At 54.2% G+C, this 17053-nt stretch overlaps 2 protein-coding genes across 2 annotated transcripts; one reads left to right on the top strand and one right to left on the bottom strand.

Annotated features, from left to right (window-relative positions):
* The first annotated feature begins 3255 nt into the window (after positions 1–3255).
* Positions 3256–12828, top strand: CATSPER1 (cation channel sperm associated 1). Its single transcript, XM_082748475.1, has 12 exons — positions 3256–4751; positions 5735–5947; positions 7388–7501; positions 7666–7816; positions 8107–8198; positions 8311–8454; positions 8627–8690; positions 8847–8919; positions 9071–9131; positions 10296–10371; positions 12405–12519; positions 12671–12828. Exons 1-12 carry the CDS (start codon positions 3305–3307, stop codon positions 12695–12697), a joined length of 2577 nt encoding a protein of 858 aa, XP_082604601.1. The 5' UTR covers positions 3256–3304; the 3' UTR covers positions 12698–12828.
* A 2014-nt stretch (positions 12829–14842) lies between these two features.
* CST6 (cystatin E/M) lies at positions 14843–16460 on the bottom strand. The gene is made up of 3 exons (XM_082748581.1): positions 16004–16460; positions 15371–15496; positions 14843–15034 (listed from the first exon to the last, which is right to left on the bottom strand). Exons 1-3 carry the CDS (start codon positions 16247–16249, stop codon positions 14948–14950), a joined length of 459 nt encoding a protein of 152 aa, XP_082604707.1. The 5' UTR covers positions 16250–16460; the 3' UTR covers positions 14843–14947.
* Positions 16461–17053: the final 593 nt, after the last annotated feature.

The following is a 17053-nucleotide window of genomic DNA, read 5'->3' as shown; positions in this document are numbered from 1 at the left end:
TTTAAAGATTTTCCTTTATTTTAATTTTTTAAAATATCCTACAACCAACATCATTCTTAAAAGAAAAAAAAAAAAGATTCATTTATTTTGGAGAGAGAGAGAGTGCACATGCAAGCTCACATGTAGGGTGGAGAGGCAGAAGGAAAGGAGAAAGAGAATCCTAAGCAGCCTCCAGGCTGAGCATGGAGCCTGATGCAGGGCTTGATCCCACAACCCAGAGACCAGGACCTGATCTGAAACCATGAGTTGAATGCTTAGCTGACTATGCCACACAGGCACCCTTTTAATTTTTTTTTTTTTAAGTGGTCTCCAGGCCCAGCATGGAACCCAATGCAGGGCTTGAACTCATAACCCTGAGATCAAGAGCCAGGTGCTTAACCAACTGAGCTACCCAGGCGCCCCTAAAGATGTTATGAAGTAAGTAAAGCTCAAACTCACAACTCCAAGATCAAGAGTCACATGCTCTTCCAACTGAACCAGCCAGGCACTCCTCCATCCCCTCAATCAGCAAGTGTCTTTTGGTCTGAAATTAACCTCTTGTAGGCAGCACATAGATGGATCCTGTTTTTTATCCACACTATCACCCTATGTCTTCTGGTTGGAGTATTTAATCCACTTATATTCAAAGTTATTATTGATAGGCACATACTTTTTGTTACCTGTTTTATGGTTGTTTCTACAGATTTCTCTGATCCTTTCTTCTCTTGTTCTCTTTCACAGTTTATTGGCTTTCTTTAATGATATACTTGGATTCCTTTTTCTTTATCCTTTGCATATCTGTTACTGGGCTTTGATTTGTTGTTATCATTCAGCATATAACATTTTATATACATAGCAGTTTGTTTTAAGTTGATGGTCACTTAAGTTTGAACCCATCCTTTACTCTTCTACCTACCACATTTTAGGCATATAGTGGCATATTTTACATCCTCCCCCTTATTATTTACTGAATCCTTTGACTAATTTTTACAGAAATACTTATTTTTACTGTTTATGTTTTTTACTTTTCTTACCTATTTATGGTCTTTCCTTTCCACTTAAAATGTTCCCTTTAATATTTCTTGTAGGGCTGGTTTAGTGGTCATGAATTCCTTTAGTTTTTGTCTGAGAAACTCTCCTTCTGTTCTGTTTGAGAGCCTTGCTGGATAGAGTATTCTTGGTTGCAGATTTTTCCCTTTCAGCACTTTTGACATATCATGCCACTTTCTTCTAGCCTGAAAAGTTTCTGCTGAAACATCCACTGTTAGCCTGATAAGGTTTTCCTTGTATATAACTGTCTTTTCTCTTGTTGCTTTTACACTTTTTTCTTTATCACTACTTTTACCATTTTAATTATTTTGTGCCTTGTTTGAATTTGGTGTGGACTGCGGGAGGGGGGGGGATTTCTGTGCCTTCCAGATCTGAATATCTATTCCCTTCCCCAGATTAGAGAAAATTTCAGCTATTATTCCTTCAAATAAACTTTCTGCCCTCTTTCTTCTCTCTTCTTATGAGATCCCTATAAAGCAAATGCTGGAGTCACTGAGTTCTCTAAGGCTATTCTCAATTTGCATAATTTTTTTCCTTTTCTTTCCTAAGCCTGATAGCTAGTGTAGTGCCCTGCAGTGCAGTGTCCCCTGGTCCCCAGGGCTTGGAAATTCAGGGAGTATTTCCTATGTGTGTTGTGTGTACTCTGCCATTGAGTTCTGACCTCCTTTTCCTTCAGTTCCATTGTATACAGAGGTTTTCTTTGCCTATTGTGGGGGTGTTTGGTCCCCAACAGGGGTGGAGCACATTTTATCAAGGTGTATAGTGGTCTGCTTGCCAAATGAGACCTGCCCCTGCTGCCACCAGACCTGAGGTCCCACAGTATGCATAGGTAGGGAGATGAGGTGTTGGCAGGGTTTGCAATGGTCTCCTGGAGGAGGGGACATGCAGAAGTGAGAGTGAAATCAGTGTGGCTGGGAAGGGAAGATGTGTCAAAGCATGAAGGGGAGGGTCTTCATGTAAGCAAGTTTAGTAAGTAGGGGTGCCTGGGTGGCTCAGTCATTAAGTGTCCACCTTCGCCTTGGGTCATGATTTCAGGGTCCTGGGATTGACCCCTGCATTGGGCTCCCTGTTTGGTGGGAAGCCTGCTTCTCCCTCTGCTTGTGTTCCCTCTCTCACTGTATCTCTCTCTGTCAAATAAATAAATAAAATGTTTTTTAAAAAATGTTAAGTAGTAAGTACTGAGGGTTGGCTGCACTGGTTCTCACAGGTGTCTGTTGTTTATGCTAGGGAGGAGGAGAGGGAAATAGTACCTGCTAGCTTCTTTGTTCCTGGAGAGGCTTTCTCATGATTCCTGTCTCTCCAGGTCATTCTCTAAGATTAGGAAGTTGCTTTTCCTCCCATCCACCCCTGGCATTTTTCAAAACTTCTATATCTGAATGGCTGTGCTCTCTCTTTAAGTACAGAGAATCCACTTCCTAATGTCCTCCAGGCCCTCCCAGAGCAGAGACTGATGATTTTTTAAATTCCAGGCTTTAAGTCAGGCTGGTTGTAAGAACTCATGAAATTTGGCCCCTCTTACTTTCATAGGCAAATGTGTGGGGGGGATTCGCCCTCCCTGTTCATGGGCTCCCTGGTGTGAAAGTCTCTTTTTCACCCTTCTCTACACCACTGGCTCCCTTCCCACTATGGACAGGTATGGTCTATTTTGCTCTTAAACAATGTCTCCATCCTTCCATACTTCTTTGATGTGGCCTCTTCTCTACCTTTAGCTGTGAGTTTGTTCTGCCAGTCTTCATATTGGGCTCACCACAGTGAGTCCCACCATCATGGCATATCCCACCATCGTGGTAGATTTCATCACCTTGGTGAATTCCAAGACTTTCATGACAATGCCTCCTCTCTCCATTCCCCACTCCCACCACTCTCACTATCATAGTAGAGCCCAGAACCTCACATCCCTTGCCGTGGGTTATTTATACTGAAGTGTTATCTAGTTGTATCTATGGGATGAAGTGAGCTTAGGGTCCTCCTACTTTGCCTTCTTCCCAGCTGACCCTTGAGAAATAATCCTTCCCTTTTATTGACTTCAGTTTCCTTGTTTTACAATGGAGAGGTTAGACACAATTATCCTAGGTTCTGAACTATACCCCAGAAGGAGGCATTTTGAAATCAGACCTGGGAAGGGGTCTCCTGGTGGCATCATAAAGGGAGAATTCCATGAGAAGACTCAGGTTTTCCTAGAAGGGCTAGTGTCACAGGTTGGAAGGACAACTCACAAGGAGACTGTTGGGCCTGTATTTTGAGCTCTCCTCATTCCAGTGTTCCCAGCATAGTCATGGATCAACCTTCATTGGCTGAAAAAGCTCACAATGAGGCAGACACCAACAATTTGGATGTGTTATCTCACCCTGATTCAACAACCTCATATCACAGGCCAAGGCATAGCAGAGTCCACCACCATCACGGTGCGTCCCACCACCATGGTGGGTCCCACCATCACAGTGAGTCCCACCATCATGGTGGGTCCCACCATCATAGCACATCCCGTTACCACAGTGAGTCCGACCATCATGGCATATCCCACCATCATGGTAGATCTCACCACCCTGGTAAATTCCAAGACTTTCATGACAATACCCCCTCCCACCATTCCCCTCACTCCCACCATTCCCACCACTCCCGTCACTCTCACCACCACGGTGAAGCCCACCATCATGGCAGAGCCTACCACCACACATCCCTTGCACTGACTCCTTCTCAAAGCACTATCTACTCCCATCATTCCCTCGGTGAGGGTCCCTTTGATGGTGAGTACCACCATGGTAGCAGAAGACATCATGGTAGGCCCCACCACCATGGTGAGACCCACCACCATGGAGGGTCTTACCACCATGGGGGGGCCCACCACCACAGTGAGCCCCACCACCAAGGGGGGTCCCACTACCACAGGGGGTCCTACCACCATGGTGAGCCCTACTACCATGGAAAGTCCCATCACCGTGGTGAGCCTTATGACCATGGGGGATCCCACCACCGTGGTGAGCCCTACCACCATGGTGGCTCCCACCACCACGGTGAGTCCTACCACCATGGTGGGTCTCACCACCATAGGGAACCACACCACCATGCTAGGCCCCACCACCACAGTGAGGTTTCTCACCATAGTGGACTCCATTACCAAGGTGAGCCTTACTACCATAAAGATTCCTACTCGTATGGTGGCTCTCACCATTATGGTGAGTCCTATCACCATGACAGGCACCATCACCACGAAGCCCACCACCACAGAGGGCCTCTTCATCGTGGAGAGACCTTTTCCCATCATTCCTATGTGGACTCCTATCATGATAGGTTGATACCTCACTACTCTGACGAATACAGCCACCACCACCGTGGCCACCATGGTGAACGGCACCATGGCCACCATGGCCACCATGGTGAACATCATCAGAGGAAGTATCACCATAGTGTGCATCGTTATGATGATCTCCATGGCGATCACCGCTACAGGGAGTACTATCATGGAAGCTCCCACAGCTTGGGCCCATACAAGTCTCGCAGTGTGACCAGAGCTGTCCTTGGCCCTTCCTACTCTCATTCAATAACTCTCCGACCTAGCACGGCACGGATACAGCACTCAGCCTTTAGCTTGACTCGTTCTCACAGTGCTGTGCACTCACATGCATTCCAGACATCCAACAAAGTCCATCCTCAGGATTCCTCCAGTAAAAGTTCCTCAGAAAGCTGGACAGAAGAAGATGAGCAATTTCAGAAGCGCAAAAGTGAGTCTCTGCTCCCCCGATTCCCAGCTCTCAGTGCCTGGCCCAGACTCCAGGCCCAACCTTCCACCCATCATGAGGCATGGACCTTTCCTGCATGTATATTCTATCGCCTGTCCACTCACCTGACTGCTCATCATCCCGTCTTCTATTCCTTAAACAATACATGTCTTCAGTCCACTGGTTTTTTTGTTCATCCAGTCACTGCTGTGTATATATGCATTCATTTCTCAAACATTTCTTCTTGTCTTCTATGGGTCCCTGGCCTGCCTGGGCCCTGGAAGCACAGAGAAAACAAATCCTGCCCTTGAGGGGCTCCAAGATGGGGGAGTGGTCACTTACCCAGTTCTAGACCACCCAGTGATAGTGGCCTATCCTCCATACTAGGACAGTTACCACTGTCGATTGTGTTTGTCCACATTTCCCCCCACTAAGCTGTGAGCATCTTGACAGACATCCAGGGTCTGAAAGAGGGTCTTGTTTAAGGGGAGGGAGGGACCTCTGCAATTAACGCACAATCCCCCAAGCTTGGCCCCAAGTGGTTCAGTAAACAGAGTAGCAGTCTCACAAACAAGCAGAGAGGGAAAGGTACCTAATTGGATGGGAGTAGGGAAGGCAGCCAAAAGGAGATGTTTCAGCAGAATTTAGAGGGAGAGGGAGAGTTCACCAAGAGGATGGGGTAATGTGGAAAATGGGACTTCCCACGCATAAGTTATCACATGGGTAGAGAAAGGCCTTGAGGTGTAGAATCGTGAGCCCGAAAGATGCACTTGAGCAGACCACAAATCCCAAACAAGCTGGCATCTGCCATGGAAGGGGTCAAGGCTGTGGCCCCAGGATTGACATAAGATTGCGTAGAGACACTTCGGTGAGTGGATGGTAGGCAAGCAGGCAGGCATGAAGACGAATCCCAACTTAGTCTGCGAGGATGCCTGGGATTCCCATGCTGCCTCTCACACAGGCTTGACCCTCTTTCCCGCTTACAGCTGCCAGAGCTCAGCGGGCCCACAAGAGGCTGCACACCATGGACCTCTTCACCAGGTTGTGGGAAAATATAAGCTACCTCATTCAGGACTTCCGGAGAATGCTTAGGAACCTGACTCAGTCCCTGCCCTTTGAAGCCTTCATCTTCCTTGTTGTCTGCCTCAACACTATCATGCTTGTGGCCCAGACCTTTGCTGAAGTCGAGATCCGGGGCGGTAAGAGCTGGGGAGACCCTTACTCCTCTTTCTTTTTCTTTCTTTCTTTCTTTCTTTTTTAAAATATTTTCTTTATTTATTCATGAGAAACAGAGAAAGAGGCAGAGGCAGAGAGAGGGGGAGAAGCAGGGAACCTGTTTTGGGACTCCATCCTAGGATCCTGGGATCATGACCTGCGCCCAAGGCAGCTGCTCAACCCACTGAGTCACCTAGGCACCACTTTCACATGGGGAAAGCCAAAGATCTTGCTTCAGGTCCCTTGTGGGCCTGATCCAGTGCCAGGTGGTTCATGTAACTTAGCTCATTTCATCCTACCCCTGGGAAGTAGACAGCATTGTCCAGGATTAAAGAAGAGGCTCAGAGATCTTGTTGAGGTTGACCTGCTAGCCAGCCAGCCAGACACAAAAGCCTACCGAACTGGAGGATATGCTGTTTGTGATACAGCCACCAGGTGGCGCATCGACCCTAAACACGTCTCTGTGGGGTGGCCAGAGGAACACAGACCACCTAGAAAGGCCAGAAGGCCCTGAGAAGGCGGCTGTGGAGGGGTGAGAGTAGAAAACTGGGGAATGCAGCCCCTGAGACCCTTGGCAGCAGGGTGAAAGAGAGGCCTGCCGCCTCGTGAATAAACTAAGCAGAGAAGCAGAGAATACGGCGCGCAGCATTCTTATTCGGTGTTAAGTGAAGCCCAAGTTCATGAAAACGCTCTCAGGCTGACTGGTACGGTTCCCGGGCCAAAATGGGTCTGCTGTTTGGTGACTTCTGGCCGGACTACCCCCGGTGGAGTTGCCTCACAAGGCCATCTTTGTTTGTACAAATAAGGAGATGCAGGGGAGTCATTTCTAAAGCTGTGATCTCCGTATGCTGGAAAAGAGCCTCCTTCCAGCCCGGCTTGGGATGGATATTCAAGGTGGGGTTTTTTGTTTTTGTTTTTGTTTTAAGATTTTATTTATTTATTCGACAGAGGGAGATCACAGGTAGAGAGGCAGGCAGAGAGAGAGGAGGAGGCAGGCTCCCCGCTGAGCAGAGAGCCCAATACAGGGTCCTGGGATCAAGACCTGAGCCAAAGGCAGAGGCTTTAACCCCCTGAGCCACCCAGGTGCCCCTCAGAGAGGGGTTTTAAATGACAATGAGGCCAAGGCACTCTCCGATTTGGGCGGGTCCTCAAACGTTTCTTTTTCTGAAATGGTAAGATTGACAGGTAGGCAGAAGCTGCTGGGAGTTCCCTGAGGTCAGGAGGTCAGGCCAAGCGACAGGATGACAGGATGATCACCGTTTCACGGACAAGAAAACTGAGGCATGGAGCAGTTAAGACCCACAGCCATTATAGGGCAGAGCCAGGCCCTCCCCAGAAGCGACTGTGTGTGAGGTCCAGGGGGAAGAAGAGATGGGCCAGGGCTACCGGGGAGGGCCCTGGGTGAGCCCCTTGTGTCCCTGCAGAGTGGTACTTCATGGCCTTCGACTCCATCTTCCTCTGCGTCTACGTGGTGGAAGCTGCCCTCAAGATCGCTGCCCTGGGCTTCAAGTATTTTTCTGACCCTTGGAACAACCTGGGTGCGCATGCGCGTGTCTGTGTGCACGCGTGCGAGTGTGTGGACGGAGCCAGTGGGCTGCTAGTGGAGGCTGAGGACAAAAGGGGATTGGCAGGGCGGGACTGGGGGTCTGGGCGAGGCACTTGGACAGGAGCCCGTGACCCCCAGCGCCCCCTGTGCCCTCAGACTTCTTCATCATGATCATGGCCATGCTGGACTTCCTGCTCTTTCAGTACAACTCCTTCTCCTTCGTCTACCACCAAAGCGTCTTCCGGATCTTCAAGGTTTTCAAGAGCTTGCGCGCCCTGAGGGCCATCCGGGTCCTGCGGAGGCTCAGGTCAGCGGCACCAGGGCTGCCCACCCCTATGTGGGGACCCCGTGGGAAGGGGCACATGGGCCTGGGCTCCCAGGGAATCTGATGGGGGACGAAGAGGCTGTGGACACCGGCGCCCTTCCGAGAAGCCTCCTGCCATCTGCTGCGATCGGTCATCTTCCAAAGGGGGCCGAGCTCCCCCAGACCACTGGGAAAGCTGGGCCCGGCTGTCGGGGTGTCAGTTCCAGCTGCCGGGCACGGATTCCCACCCGCCCTGGTTTCTTTTCAGCCTCCCTCTCGCCTTCTGCCCACAGCTTCTTGACCAGCCTCCAGGAAGTGACCGGGACTCTGGTGCGGTCCCTGCCATCCATCACGGCCATCCTGATCCTCATGTTCACCTGCCTCTGTATCCTGGGCCGTGGGGGCTGGGGTGGGAGCCTGCGGTGCTGCGATGGGCGGGTTTGTGGCAGCGGGAGCGGTTGGGACCCTGCGAGCCTGCTTTGGCCCTGAACAGCCAGTCCTCTTCTCTGTGGTGCTCCGGGCTCTGTTCCGTCACTCCGACCCCAAGCGCTTCCGGAGCATTCTCTCCACCATCTTCACGCTCTTCACCATGCTCACCCTGGACGACTGGTCCCTCATCTACCTGGACAGCCGCGCCCAGGGTGGGACAGACCCCGGGGGGTGGGGGGAGTGGAGGGCGGGGTCTTGGCTGGGTAGGCAGACCCGGAGGGCTCAGTTACCCCATCTGCAAAGTGGGGTGTCTGATGCTTGCTGGCCGGGGTGTTGTGAGGGTGAGCAGGGAACTCAGAGCCCAGACGACCGCCTCTCTCCCAGGTGCCTGGTACATCATCCCCATTCTCATGATTTACATCATCATCCAGTACTTCATCTTCCTCAAGTGAGGACCCCACCCCCCACCTTGGCTCCCCAGCTTCACCGCCACCCCTGCCTAACCTTGGGGCACCCCTCTCCAGCTCTGTCCCCTGGGTCATGCAGGGCTGCTCCTACAGCCGCCTCCTGGAGAGTACCCCACTATCCATCCCCCCATCCCCAGCCTGGTGATTGCGGTCCTGGTGGATAACTTCCAGATGGCTCTGCTTCAGGGCCTGGAGAAACTGAAGCAGGAGGTATGGCGGGGGAGGGGGGTGGGCAGGTGGACCTGGGGCGGGGGGGGTGATGGGCAGGGACCCCATGAAGGGGTGGCCACAGAGGCTGGGGGAAAGGCAGGAGGGTCCTCCAGGAGTGGACTCGGGCAGGACAAAGGCCTCTTCTTCCCAGAGGGCCGCCTGGATCCGTGAGAAGATCCTGGATGACTCACTGACAGAACTCAGCAGATCAGGTGCCGGCCCTCCTTCCATAGTCACACACACCATTCCAGCTTCAGTGGCAGACTTTGAAAATCCAAGACTTAGGAGGACTTTCAGAGCTTAGAACTGAGGGTCCAAAAGAACTCCAAGACAATCTTCCAAAAAGCGATGAAACTGATCGCCAATTCTTGAAAGCCCCATTTGTGAAATGACTACCCAAATTATGATTCACTGAATACTCCTTTTTTCTAATAACATAAAGTTTATAGCACTCGGCTTTACCTGGGATGGTTTCGACTGCCATGGAGGGTTTTGTCAAGGTGTGCATGCACATTGGTCCAGAGTCACACAAAGTGGTTGAGATTCATTAAAAATCAAGTTCCCTGGACATGTTCGTTTTTATAAAGCCGACTTTCTGAGTGAATTGATTTTGAGACAGTTGATCTGCTTCCTGCTTTTAAAGATCCTCAGAACTTTAGATAATCTGAGCTCTCAGGATCCCACTCTTGGGCTCCTCACCAGGCCCCTCACCTGTCCCTTCCATCAGGGATAGATGCTCAGTGCAAAAAAGCTGAGGCAAAAAGAGGAATCAATTGGCAGAAATTACTTAGCAAATTGCCAGTGTGTAGGCTTTCAGGAACGGTTGGATCCAGGACTTGAATACTGGTCAGGATTTGGTCTCTCTCCTCTGTGGTCCTCTGCATGGTTTTGTGCTTAGGGTGGCTCGTCCCTTGCAGTAGGAATGGCCACCTGCCACTCTAGTCCCAAATCCTCACAGGTTAGCCATTCCTATCATGCCCTGCAGAGACTTCCTCTTCTTCCTGCAGTTACAGCAAAGTCCCGGAAATAAGACTTCTTTGCTTTGATCACCTGACTATTTTGGAACCAATCACTCTAGCCAAAAGAATAGGCTGCTCTGATTGGCCAGGCCTGAGTCACATGTTGTTGGAGGTGGGATGTGGGGGTCAATCCCTGCTAGACAAGGTGGACCCAAAAGGCCCAGTAGTGGGGAAATGGGGGGGGATTTTTACCACAAATCTGATACACACTCCACACCCAGAGAACCCATCTCTTTGGGGGCATCTTGAGCAAAAAACGCCTTTAGCCCCATCTGAATACCTCCGTGACACCTGGAGTGTCTTCTACCTCCTCTCAATCCGGGCATCTTCTGGACTGTCCTCCTTTTTTACATCCAGACCCTGAAGAGGTGATGAGTGAACACACCAGACAGAAGCAGCTCATCGAGAAAAAATTTGGGACCATGACTGAGAAGTAAGGAGATGCCAAGGGAGGGGAGGCCCTTTGTCGAAGGGGAGAGGTCTGGTGTCTGGCCCAGTCCGGCAGGGCAAGGGACATTGCTCACCTCTCTGGGAGGCGGTGCAGCGCCAAGGCCCACGGAGAGCCTCTGGATGGGACGTGGAGACCACGAGTGGCTTCTGTTCACCCAAAGCTATCTTGTGCCACCAAGAGAGTCCCCCCTGGCAGTGTCTACAGGGCCATGAGAGCCGCTGTGAGGCTGAGGGCAAAGGCAGGGCAGCAGCGAGTCTGCCTGTCTGTTTACGCAGGAAGCAGACCTGAGCCTTGCTCTGGGTCAGGCCCGGTAAGTTCTCTAGGACACAGACTAGCTCGTGCCCAGGAGAGCCTATTGCCAAGCACCTGTGCCGGGCCCTGAGGGTGCTAGACTTGGGCTAAGTGGAGGGGTGAAGAGGACGGGTCAAGGAATAGCTTGCGTCAAGGCCTGGGAGGCAGGTGGTCAACATCCCATTCCCGTGGAATCGATTGGCCAGCTGGGGACTTACGGCTGTGCTTGTGGCTGGGGGACCTCGGCACAGACTCCTGCTTCCTGGCTCGCAGGTCTGGGTCCACAGAGACCCGTCCCTCTGAAAGCTGGGCCCCACTGCACCTCATCTGGATTGGCTCCAAGCCAGCCTGACTACTGGCAGCCTCCAGGCCCTCCTTACCCAACATCCAAGTTCAAGTCCCAAAGGCCCTCTGTGACCCAGCCTTTGCCAACCTCCCTCGGTTCCCTGGTTCCTTCCTTGCTGTCCCTGCACTGTCTCCCAAGCATAGCACATACTTCTCCACCTCCATGCCTTTGTCCACCCTGTTTTCTCTGTCTGGAATATTCTCTGGCTGCCAGTGCTGGGCTCAAGTGAACAAGAGTTGGGAGAGTTGAGTTCCAATCCTGCTCGCTTCACCTCCTGGCCCTCCTGTCCTCCACTCCATGTTCCAGCAACTTGGCTACTGGCTCAGTGCACTCTTGGCACCTCTGTAACACTTTCCATGGGGGTTTCTGGACCCCCAGACTCTTCCCACTGGCCCACCTCCTCTAAGCGTGCTCTTTGTTTTTGTTAGTTGTTTGTTTTAATCTTTCTTTTATTCTTTTTATTTATTTATAGAGCGGTCTTTGTTAAAAGCAGTTTAGGCTTTTCCTTCCTCGTCAGACTTTACATCTCCAACTCACCCACTCTCTACGGCCTCCTTCCCTGAAGCCTGCCCTGGCCCCCAGTATACTCCAGTCCTTCTGGGCTAGCAGACCAGGAACCTTGCTGAAGCCTGGCAGAGCCCCAGGTGTCTTTCAACCTCCACTCTATGGCACTTGCTCTGGAAGCCTTCTCCGATCCCCAGGACTGGATGAGCTTTTCCTCCTCAGGGACCCTCAGCAGTCTGGTTTACTCATGCCAAGTGTAAACTCTTGGTTTGCTTTCCTGGCACTGCCACAGACTGAGCTTCTTAAGGGCGAGGAGTGTTTCTTCTTAACGTCTGGGTCCTCCATTGATTTCAAAATGGAACCTGCCAGGTGCTCCGAGGACCCAGACGATGGATTTATAAAATGGGCAGGTGAAAAGGGAGTTAATAGATGGGTAGTGGGCAGGGGAATGGTTGCGCGGGGCGGTTAGGCGGAGGACTGGCTGTACCACATGCTGGAGGGGTGGGTCCAGGGCAGAGCAGGTAGAGGGAGGGGTCGGGGTGGTCAGATGAGTGAGTGCAAGGCTAGGGAGGTGGGCAGATGAACGGGTAGGTGGCAAGTGGCTGCGCAGAGAGGTATGGGGTAGCCGGAGGCCAGCGGTTGGGAGGACGGATGGAGGGAGGGACTGCTAAAGGGGAGGGTAAACCACTGGCACAAAAGGAGGCTCTTAGTTTGGGGGAAAAGGAAATTCGCACGAAAGCTCTGACTCAGAAAAGCTGTAATGTGGGACTGGCGGGAGGCAGGCGAGAGGGGCTTTCCGGGGGGCTCTGGCAGCCCCGCAGACCCTGCTGCACAGGTCAACTCTGGCTTGTCCCCATCCCCCGCCCCACCCCAGGCAGCAGGAGCTCCTGTTCCACTTCCTGCAGCTGGTGGCTGGGGTCGAGCATCATCAGCAGAAATTCCGCTCCCAGGCGTCCGTTCTTGATGAGATCGTGGACACTGCGTTCGAGGTGCGCCAGGCAGGACCAGAGGAGGAGAGGGCAGTGGGAGGACCCCAGAGGGCCAGGCATGAGAGCCCAGAGGGCCCCGAATAGTCACACGGGCCTGTGGGAAGGCGGAGGCCAGCACAGGCCTAGTTACCCGCCCATCCCACCCCTGCAGGCTGGAGAAGAAGACTTCAGGAAGTGACTCCTGGACGGAGAGAGACACTGGATATGGATTTTAGCCTCCAGCAAGCTGCCCACTGCCTTGGGTCCAGACAAGTCCCCTGCTCTGCTAGAATGATTGTCGGGCTTGCAGGGCTGGGTCCTAACAGAGTTTTTAAAACCCTGAGTGGCTCTATGTCCTCCCTGGCTAAGCCAAGGCACAGGGCAGGGGAACAGTGCACGTGCATGGGTGTGCAATTTGTGTGTGTGTGTGTTTTGGGGGGATGGATGAGTCTCTGTTAGAGGAAAGCAGGGAATAAGCTTAATAGTCGCTCCCCACCCTGCCTGGCCTAGGGCTTAGGTGAGTTCCCCTACTTTCAGCCTGAACCTGGGCGAAATGCCCAGAGCCCCTGGCCCCGCGGTGTGGGTGGAGGAGAGGCTATGGCTCGGATCCCCAAGTGCCTGGGCCCGGGCGGGGTGCTGGAGACCTGGGACTCCAGACTGGAGTGGGGAGGCCCACTGCCTCCGGCAGCCACCTCCTCTCTGGCCAAGGGAAACCAGGCTACAGCAGAGGCTGGAGGGGGTCCGGAGCAGGACTCCAGAGTGGGGGCCGCGGGGCGGCAGTCGTGCCAGTCTTCCCTCTCCCTGCAGGCTGGACCAGGCAGGGGTGAAGACACCAGGCCCCAGTGCAGAAGGGGCACGTCCCTCCCTGGCCAGAATCTGGGGAGAGAAGGTGCTGGGGAAATGGCTTCTGGGATCAGGGCACAGATCTGGGGGTGGAGAGGCCACCTGGTGGGTATCTGCGGGTCACCACCGCAGGCATTCATTTACGAAGCATTTCCTGCCACTTCTCTGTGCTGTTCCAGGCTGGAAGCTCCTGCCTGGTGGTTCACAGGAGCCCTGGGCCAGCTGAGCTGCCGCCTCTGATGGGCTAGGGCAGAAGAGGGCTGAATCTTCCCCTGCGCCCCCAGCTCCTGTCCAATGCAGCCCACTGGCTCCCCTGACTTCCTCGTGCCAGTCGCCTCTCTACTGTCCGCCCCTCCCCATCCCTATCCCAGTAGGCCTCTGAGAGCACAGAGCAGGGCCTGGACTGGGGGCTGTTCTCCAGTAGGTCACAGCATTGGGCAGGGGACTGAAGGCAGACACAGTGGGGGATGTGAGGCCCCGCCAGGAGGGGCGGGAGACAGAGGCTGGGGCCTTCTCCACCCCCACACCACCGCACTTGACTGCCCGCTCCTACTGCTCCCAAGGGATCCGGTTCCTGACTTTCCTTCTCCAGGCGTCGGTGTGCGGAGGTCTGTCCGCATCTCCGGGTTGTCTGGGGTGGAGGGTGTTGCCTCAGTGCTTCTGTGCTGTTCTGGATATGTATGTGGTGTCGGGGAGCCTCCAAGTGTGTGCTATGGTTTCAGTGTACATGTGTGGCGTTGAGTTCCCTGTGTGTGTGTGTGTGTGTGTGTGTGTGTGTGTGTGTGTAGTGAGTAGGATCTGCAGCCACAAATGCAGCGGTACAAAAAATGCTGCAGTTCTGCTTTCTTTAAATGATGTCACATCACACCTGTCCCCTCATCCCTCCTGGGGGCAGTAGATTTGACCTTGGTCCCCTTGGGGCTTCCTGTCCGGCCCCTTCCAGGGGTCTTTCCTGGGGCAAAGCACTGGGGACGCCTCTGGACTATGGCCCACAGTGTGTCCTTGAAAGCCACCATCCCAGCCCTCATGGCCTCTTGGCCGGTGGGGGCTCTGGTACCACTGGCCCGCAGGCAGGTAGGGGAACCTCGCAGGTGGGGAGCTCAGCGTCCTGGGGCCTGGCTGCCTAGACCCGGCCTGTGCTACCCTGAGTCATCCTGGGAGCCGAGAGGGAGCAGAGCTCAGGCCCGCCTCAGACAATTCACAGACTCCGGCCCCTGTTGGCTCTTGGGGCGTCCTTCTCCTGAGACTTGGTCTCCCACCCCTTCACTCTGAGAATCCCGAGTGCTTAGAGGTCTGATTCTCTGGGTCTGCGATGCTGGGGTGCTTGGAGAACCGCACATTTGGGGCCTGAACCCTGCGCCGTCAGCACTGTATGGGCTGAGACAACAGCTCAGCAGAGGGTGGGAGGTGCGGTCTTTGGCCTGGGAAGGGGGTGCTGCCACGAGTGGGCTTGGGAGAAGGGGGTCCGGGGGGGAGGGGTGAAACACTCTGGAGAGGCCAATGCAAGAAGCAGTGGCAGCAATTTATTGTGATAGGTACATCCCTGGACCTGAAGTGCCTTCCCGCCTGAGCCCCGCCGCCCCCCGGCCCCCATGCCCCGAGGGGTCTACGATATGGTCACGCAGTTGTGCTTCAGAAGCTGGGAGGAATTCTGCCAGGGGACCACTAGGATCTCGAAGTCACAGCGCAGCTTCTGCAGGAAGAGAAGGAGGGGTGAGTCTGGGTCCCAGGCCCGACTGCCCGCAGTTGCCACCCTCAGCCCGCGACGCTCCACTCTGCGACAGAAACAATCACTGGGCCAAACGGACAGTGAGTCAAATGGGGAGGACTAGATCCCAGATCCTTCTAGCCCAGTCCAGGGAGGGAGAAGTCCCAGTGTCCTCCTCTCCGCACCCCACCCTGGCCTGGGTGCTGAATCATCCAGGAGACAGGGACAGGTTCAGCCAGGTATCAGCCAGGCCAGCCAGACCGGTTCAGGCCAGACAATCCCTGGCCGTGGGTGCCGGGAAGTGGGGTGCAGGCCTATTACCTCCTCCTGCACTCCTGTGGCAAAGGGGCAGGTGGCGATGTCCACGCCGTCTCCGGTGGCCATGTTCTTGCGACAGGCTGTGCTCCCCATCTCAACGGTCAGGTAGTACTTGATGCCGGCCACCAACTGGGGACGGAAGGGACGGAAGGCACGAGCCGGTTAGGAGTGCCTCGGAGTGCGGACAGACCACCCAGACTACCCTTGACGGAGACCTTGCATGTCTCTCCACGTGCACGCTGGCCTGTGCCTCGGGATTCAGACCCTGGAGCAGTGAGTTCTGGTGCGGGTCCCCGCGGAATGGGACAGAGGCCTGGGCCACACAGGACACTGAGAGCCGGGTGTGCACAGGCCCTGAAGCCCCATCCCTCACTCCCTCTCCCCAGTCCAACCCCCAGGGCGGTGGCTAGTGGGAGGCTAGAGAGTCTCTGCTTAATTAAGTCCAGGCTAGATCTAGTCTGTTGAAATCTAGAGAGGTTGTTCATAACAAATTTTTGGCATCATTCAATTTACAAAATACATTGTATTAAAATGTCCCGAATGCTCTCCTGGCATCCCCTTAACCTGGCCCCAGCTGGGACGCCTCCCTGGCCGGGTCCCAGCCTGGCCCCCGGCCGCCCCTCTGCCTGGCCGCACCTGGCTCTGCGCCTTGAGGATGTTGGTGTCCCGGAAGTAGTAGAGGCTGTTGCTGCCCATGTTGTAGCTGGCCACCGCCGCCTGGGCCGCCTTCTGCACCTGCGGGTCGCTGGGAGACAGGTCCCTGCGGCCACCTATGAGACCCTCCCCGGAGCGGGGGCGGGCACAGGCATTGTGGAGGAACGCCAGAAGGCAGAGCGCGAGCAGGCCCAGGCCCAGGGCCCGAGGGAGGCTCGGAGTTGCCATGGCCGGCAATGCCAGGTCCCCCTGCGCGCCCCGCTTTTTACCTGCGCAAATGCCCCGCCCACCCCGCGCCCCCGCGGCCGGGCAGGGGAGGGATCACAGAGCCTGGGCGGGTCTGAGAGGCCGCCTCCCTTCTGCCCAAGGGGGCAGTGGAGGCCTCCCTCACCTGCGTCCAGCGATGCTGCCTTACCCTCCAGGGACTCGGCTGCTCCCCTCCCGGACGGTGAGGAAAAGCACAGGGACAGTCCCCAGCAGGTGCTCACCGTTCAGACGGTTCGTGGAAGGCCCACCCAGAAGGAAACCCCAACAACTATAAGCGAACTGTAACTATTACTAGCTGTGTAACCTGGGGGAAACTACTTATCGGCTGGCTGCCTCCCTTTCCCTCTCTGCAAAATGGGTTGCTGTGAGGACCCAACAGGTCAAGTGCTTCGAGAAGGCTCGGTCCTGCGGGAAAGGAGACTAGCATGCTGAGCCGGGCAGTGTTTGACCCTCACGGCCAGGAATGGAAGTTAGTCATGCTTCCACTCCATGAAGAAAGAGGAAGAAAACAGGACACAGAACAGATTTACCCGCGGATGCAGATAGGAAATAGTAAATGATGCCACTGGCTTTTGAGCCCAAGCAGTCGAACCCAAATCTGTGCCCTCAAACCAGACTGAGCCCACAGGATGCAGGTGGCCAGAAAGAGGGGCGTGTGTGGAACCGGGCTCTGCCATTTACTGACCAGTGAATTGGACGCCTCCCTTGGCCTCCCAAGGTCTCACTGTCATCCCTCTGAGGAAAGGGGACAACTCCTACTTGCTA

This window comes from Mustela nivalis, assembly GCF_964662115.1.
Source record: "Mustela nivalis genome assembly, chromosome: 9".
Classification (NCBI taxonomy): Eukaryota; Metazoa; Chordata; class Mammalia; order Carnivora; family Mustelidae; genus Mustela; species Mustela nivalis.
The sequence above is the reverse complement of the archived record's forward strand: the minus strand, read 5'-3'. Positions and strand labels throughout refer to the sequence as shown.

Bases quoted from the DNA above. Each gene is read 5' to 3' on its own strand.
- CATSPER1 (XM_082748475.1), top strand. From the start codon at position 3,305: ATGGATCAACCTTCATTGGCTGAAAAAGCTCACAATGAGGCAGACACC. The intron at 8,199-8,310 runs GTATCCTGGGCC...CTGAACAGCCAG, and splicing joins CCTCATGTTCACCTGCCTCT to TCCTCTTCTCTGTGGTGCTC. The intron at 12,520-12,670 runs GTGCGCCAGGCA...CCACCCCTGCAG, and splicing joins TCGTGGACACTGCGTTCGAG to GCTGGAGAAGAAGACTTCAG.
- CST6 (XM_082748581.1), bottom strand. From the start codon at position 16,249: ATGGCAACTCCGAGCCTCCCTCGGGCCCTGGGCCTGGGCCTGCTCGCG. The intron at 15,497-16,003 runs GTGCGGCCAGGC...TTCCGTCCCCAG, and splicing joins TCCTCAAGGCGCAGAGCCAG to TTGGTGGCCGGCATCAAGTA. The intron at 15,035-15,370 runs GTAATAGGCCTG...CTCTTCCTGCAG, and splicing joins CCACAGGAGTGCAGGAGGAG to AAGCTGCGCTGTGACTTCGA.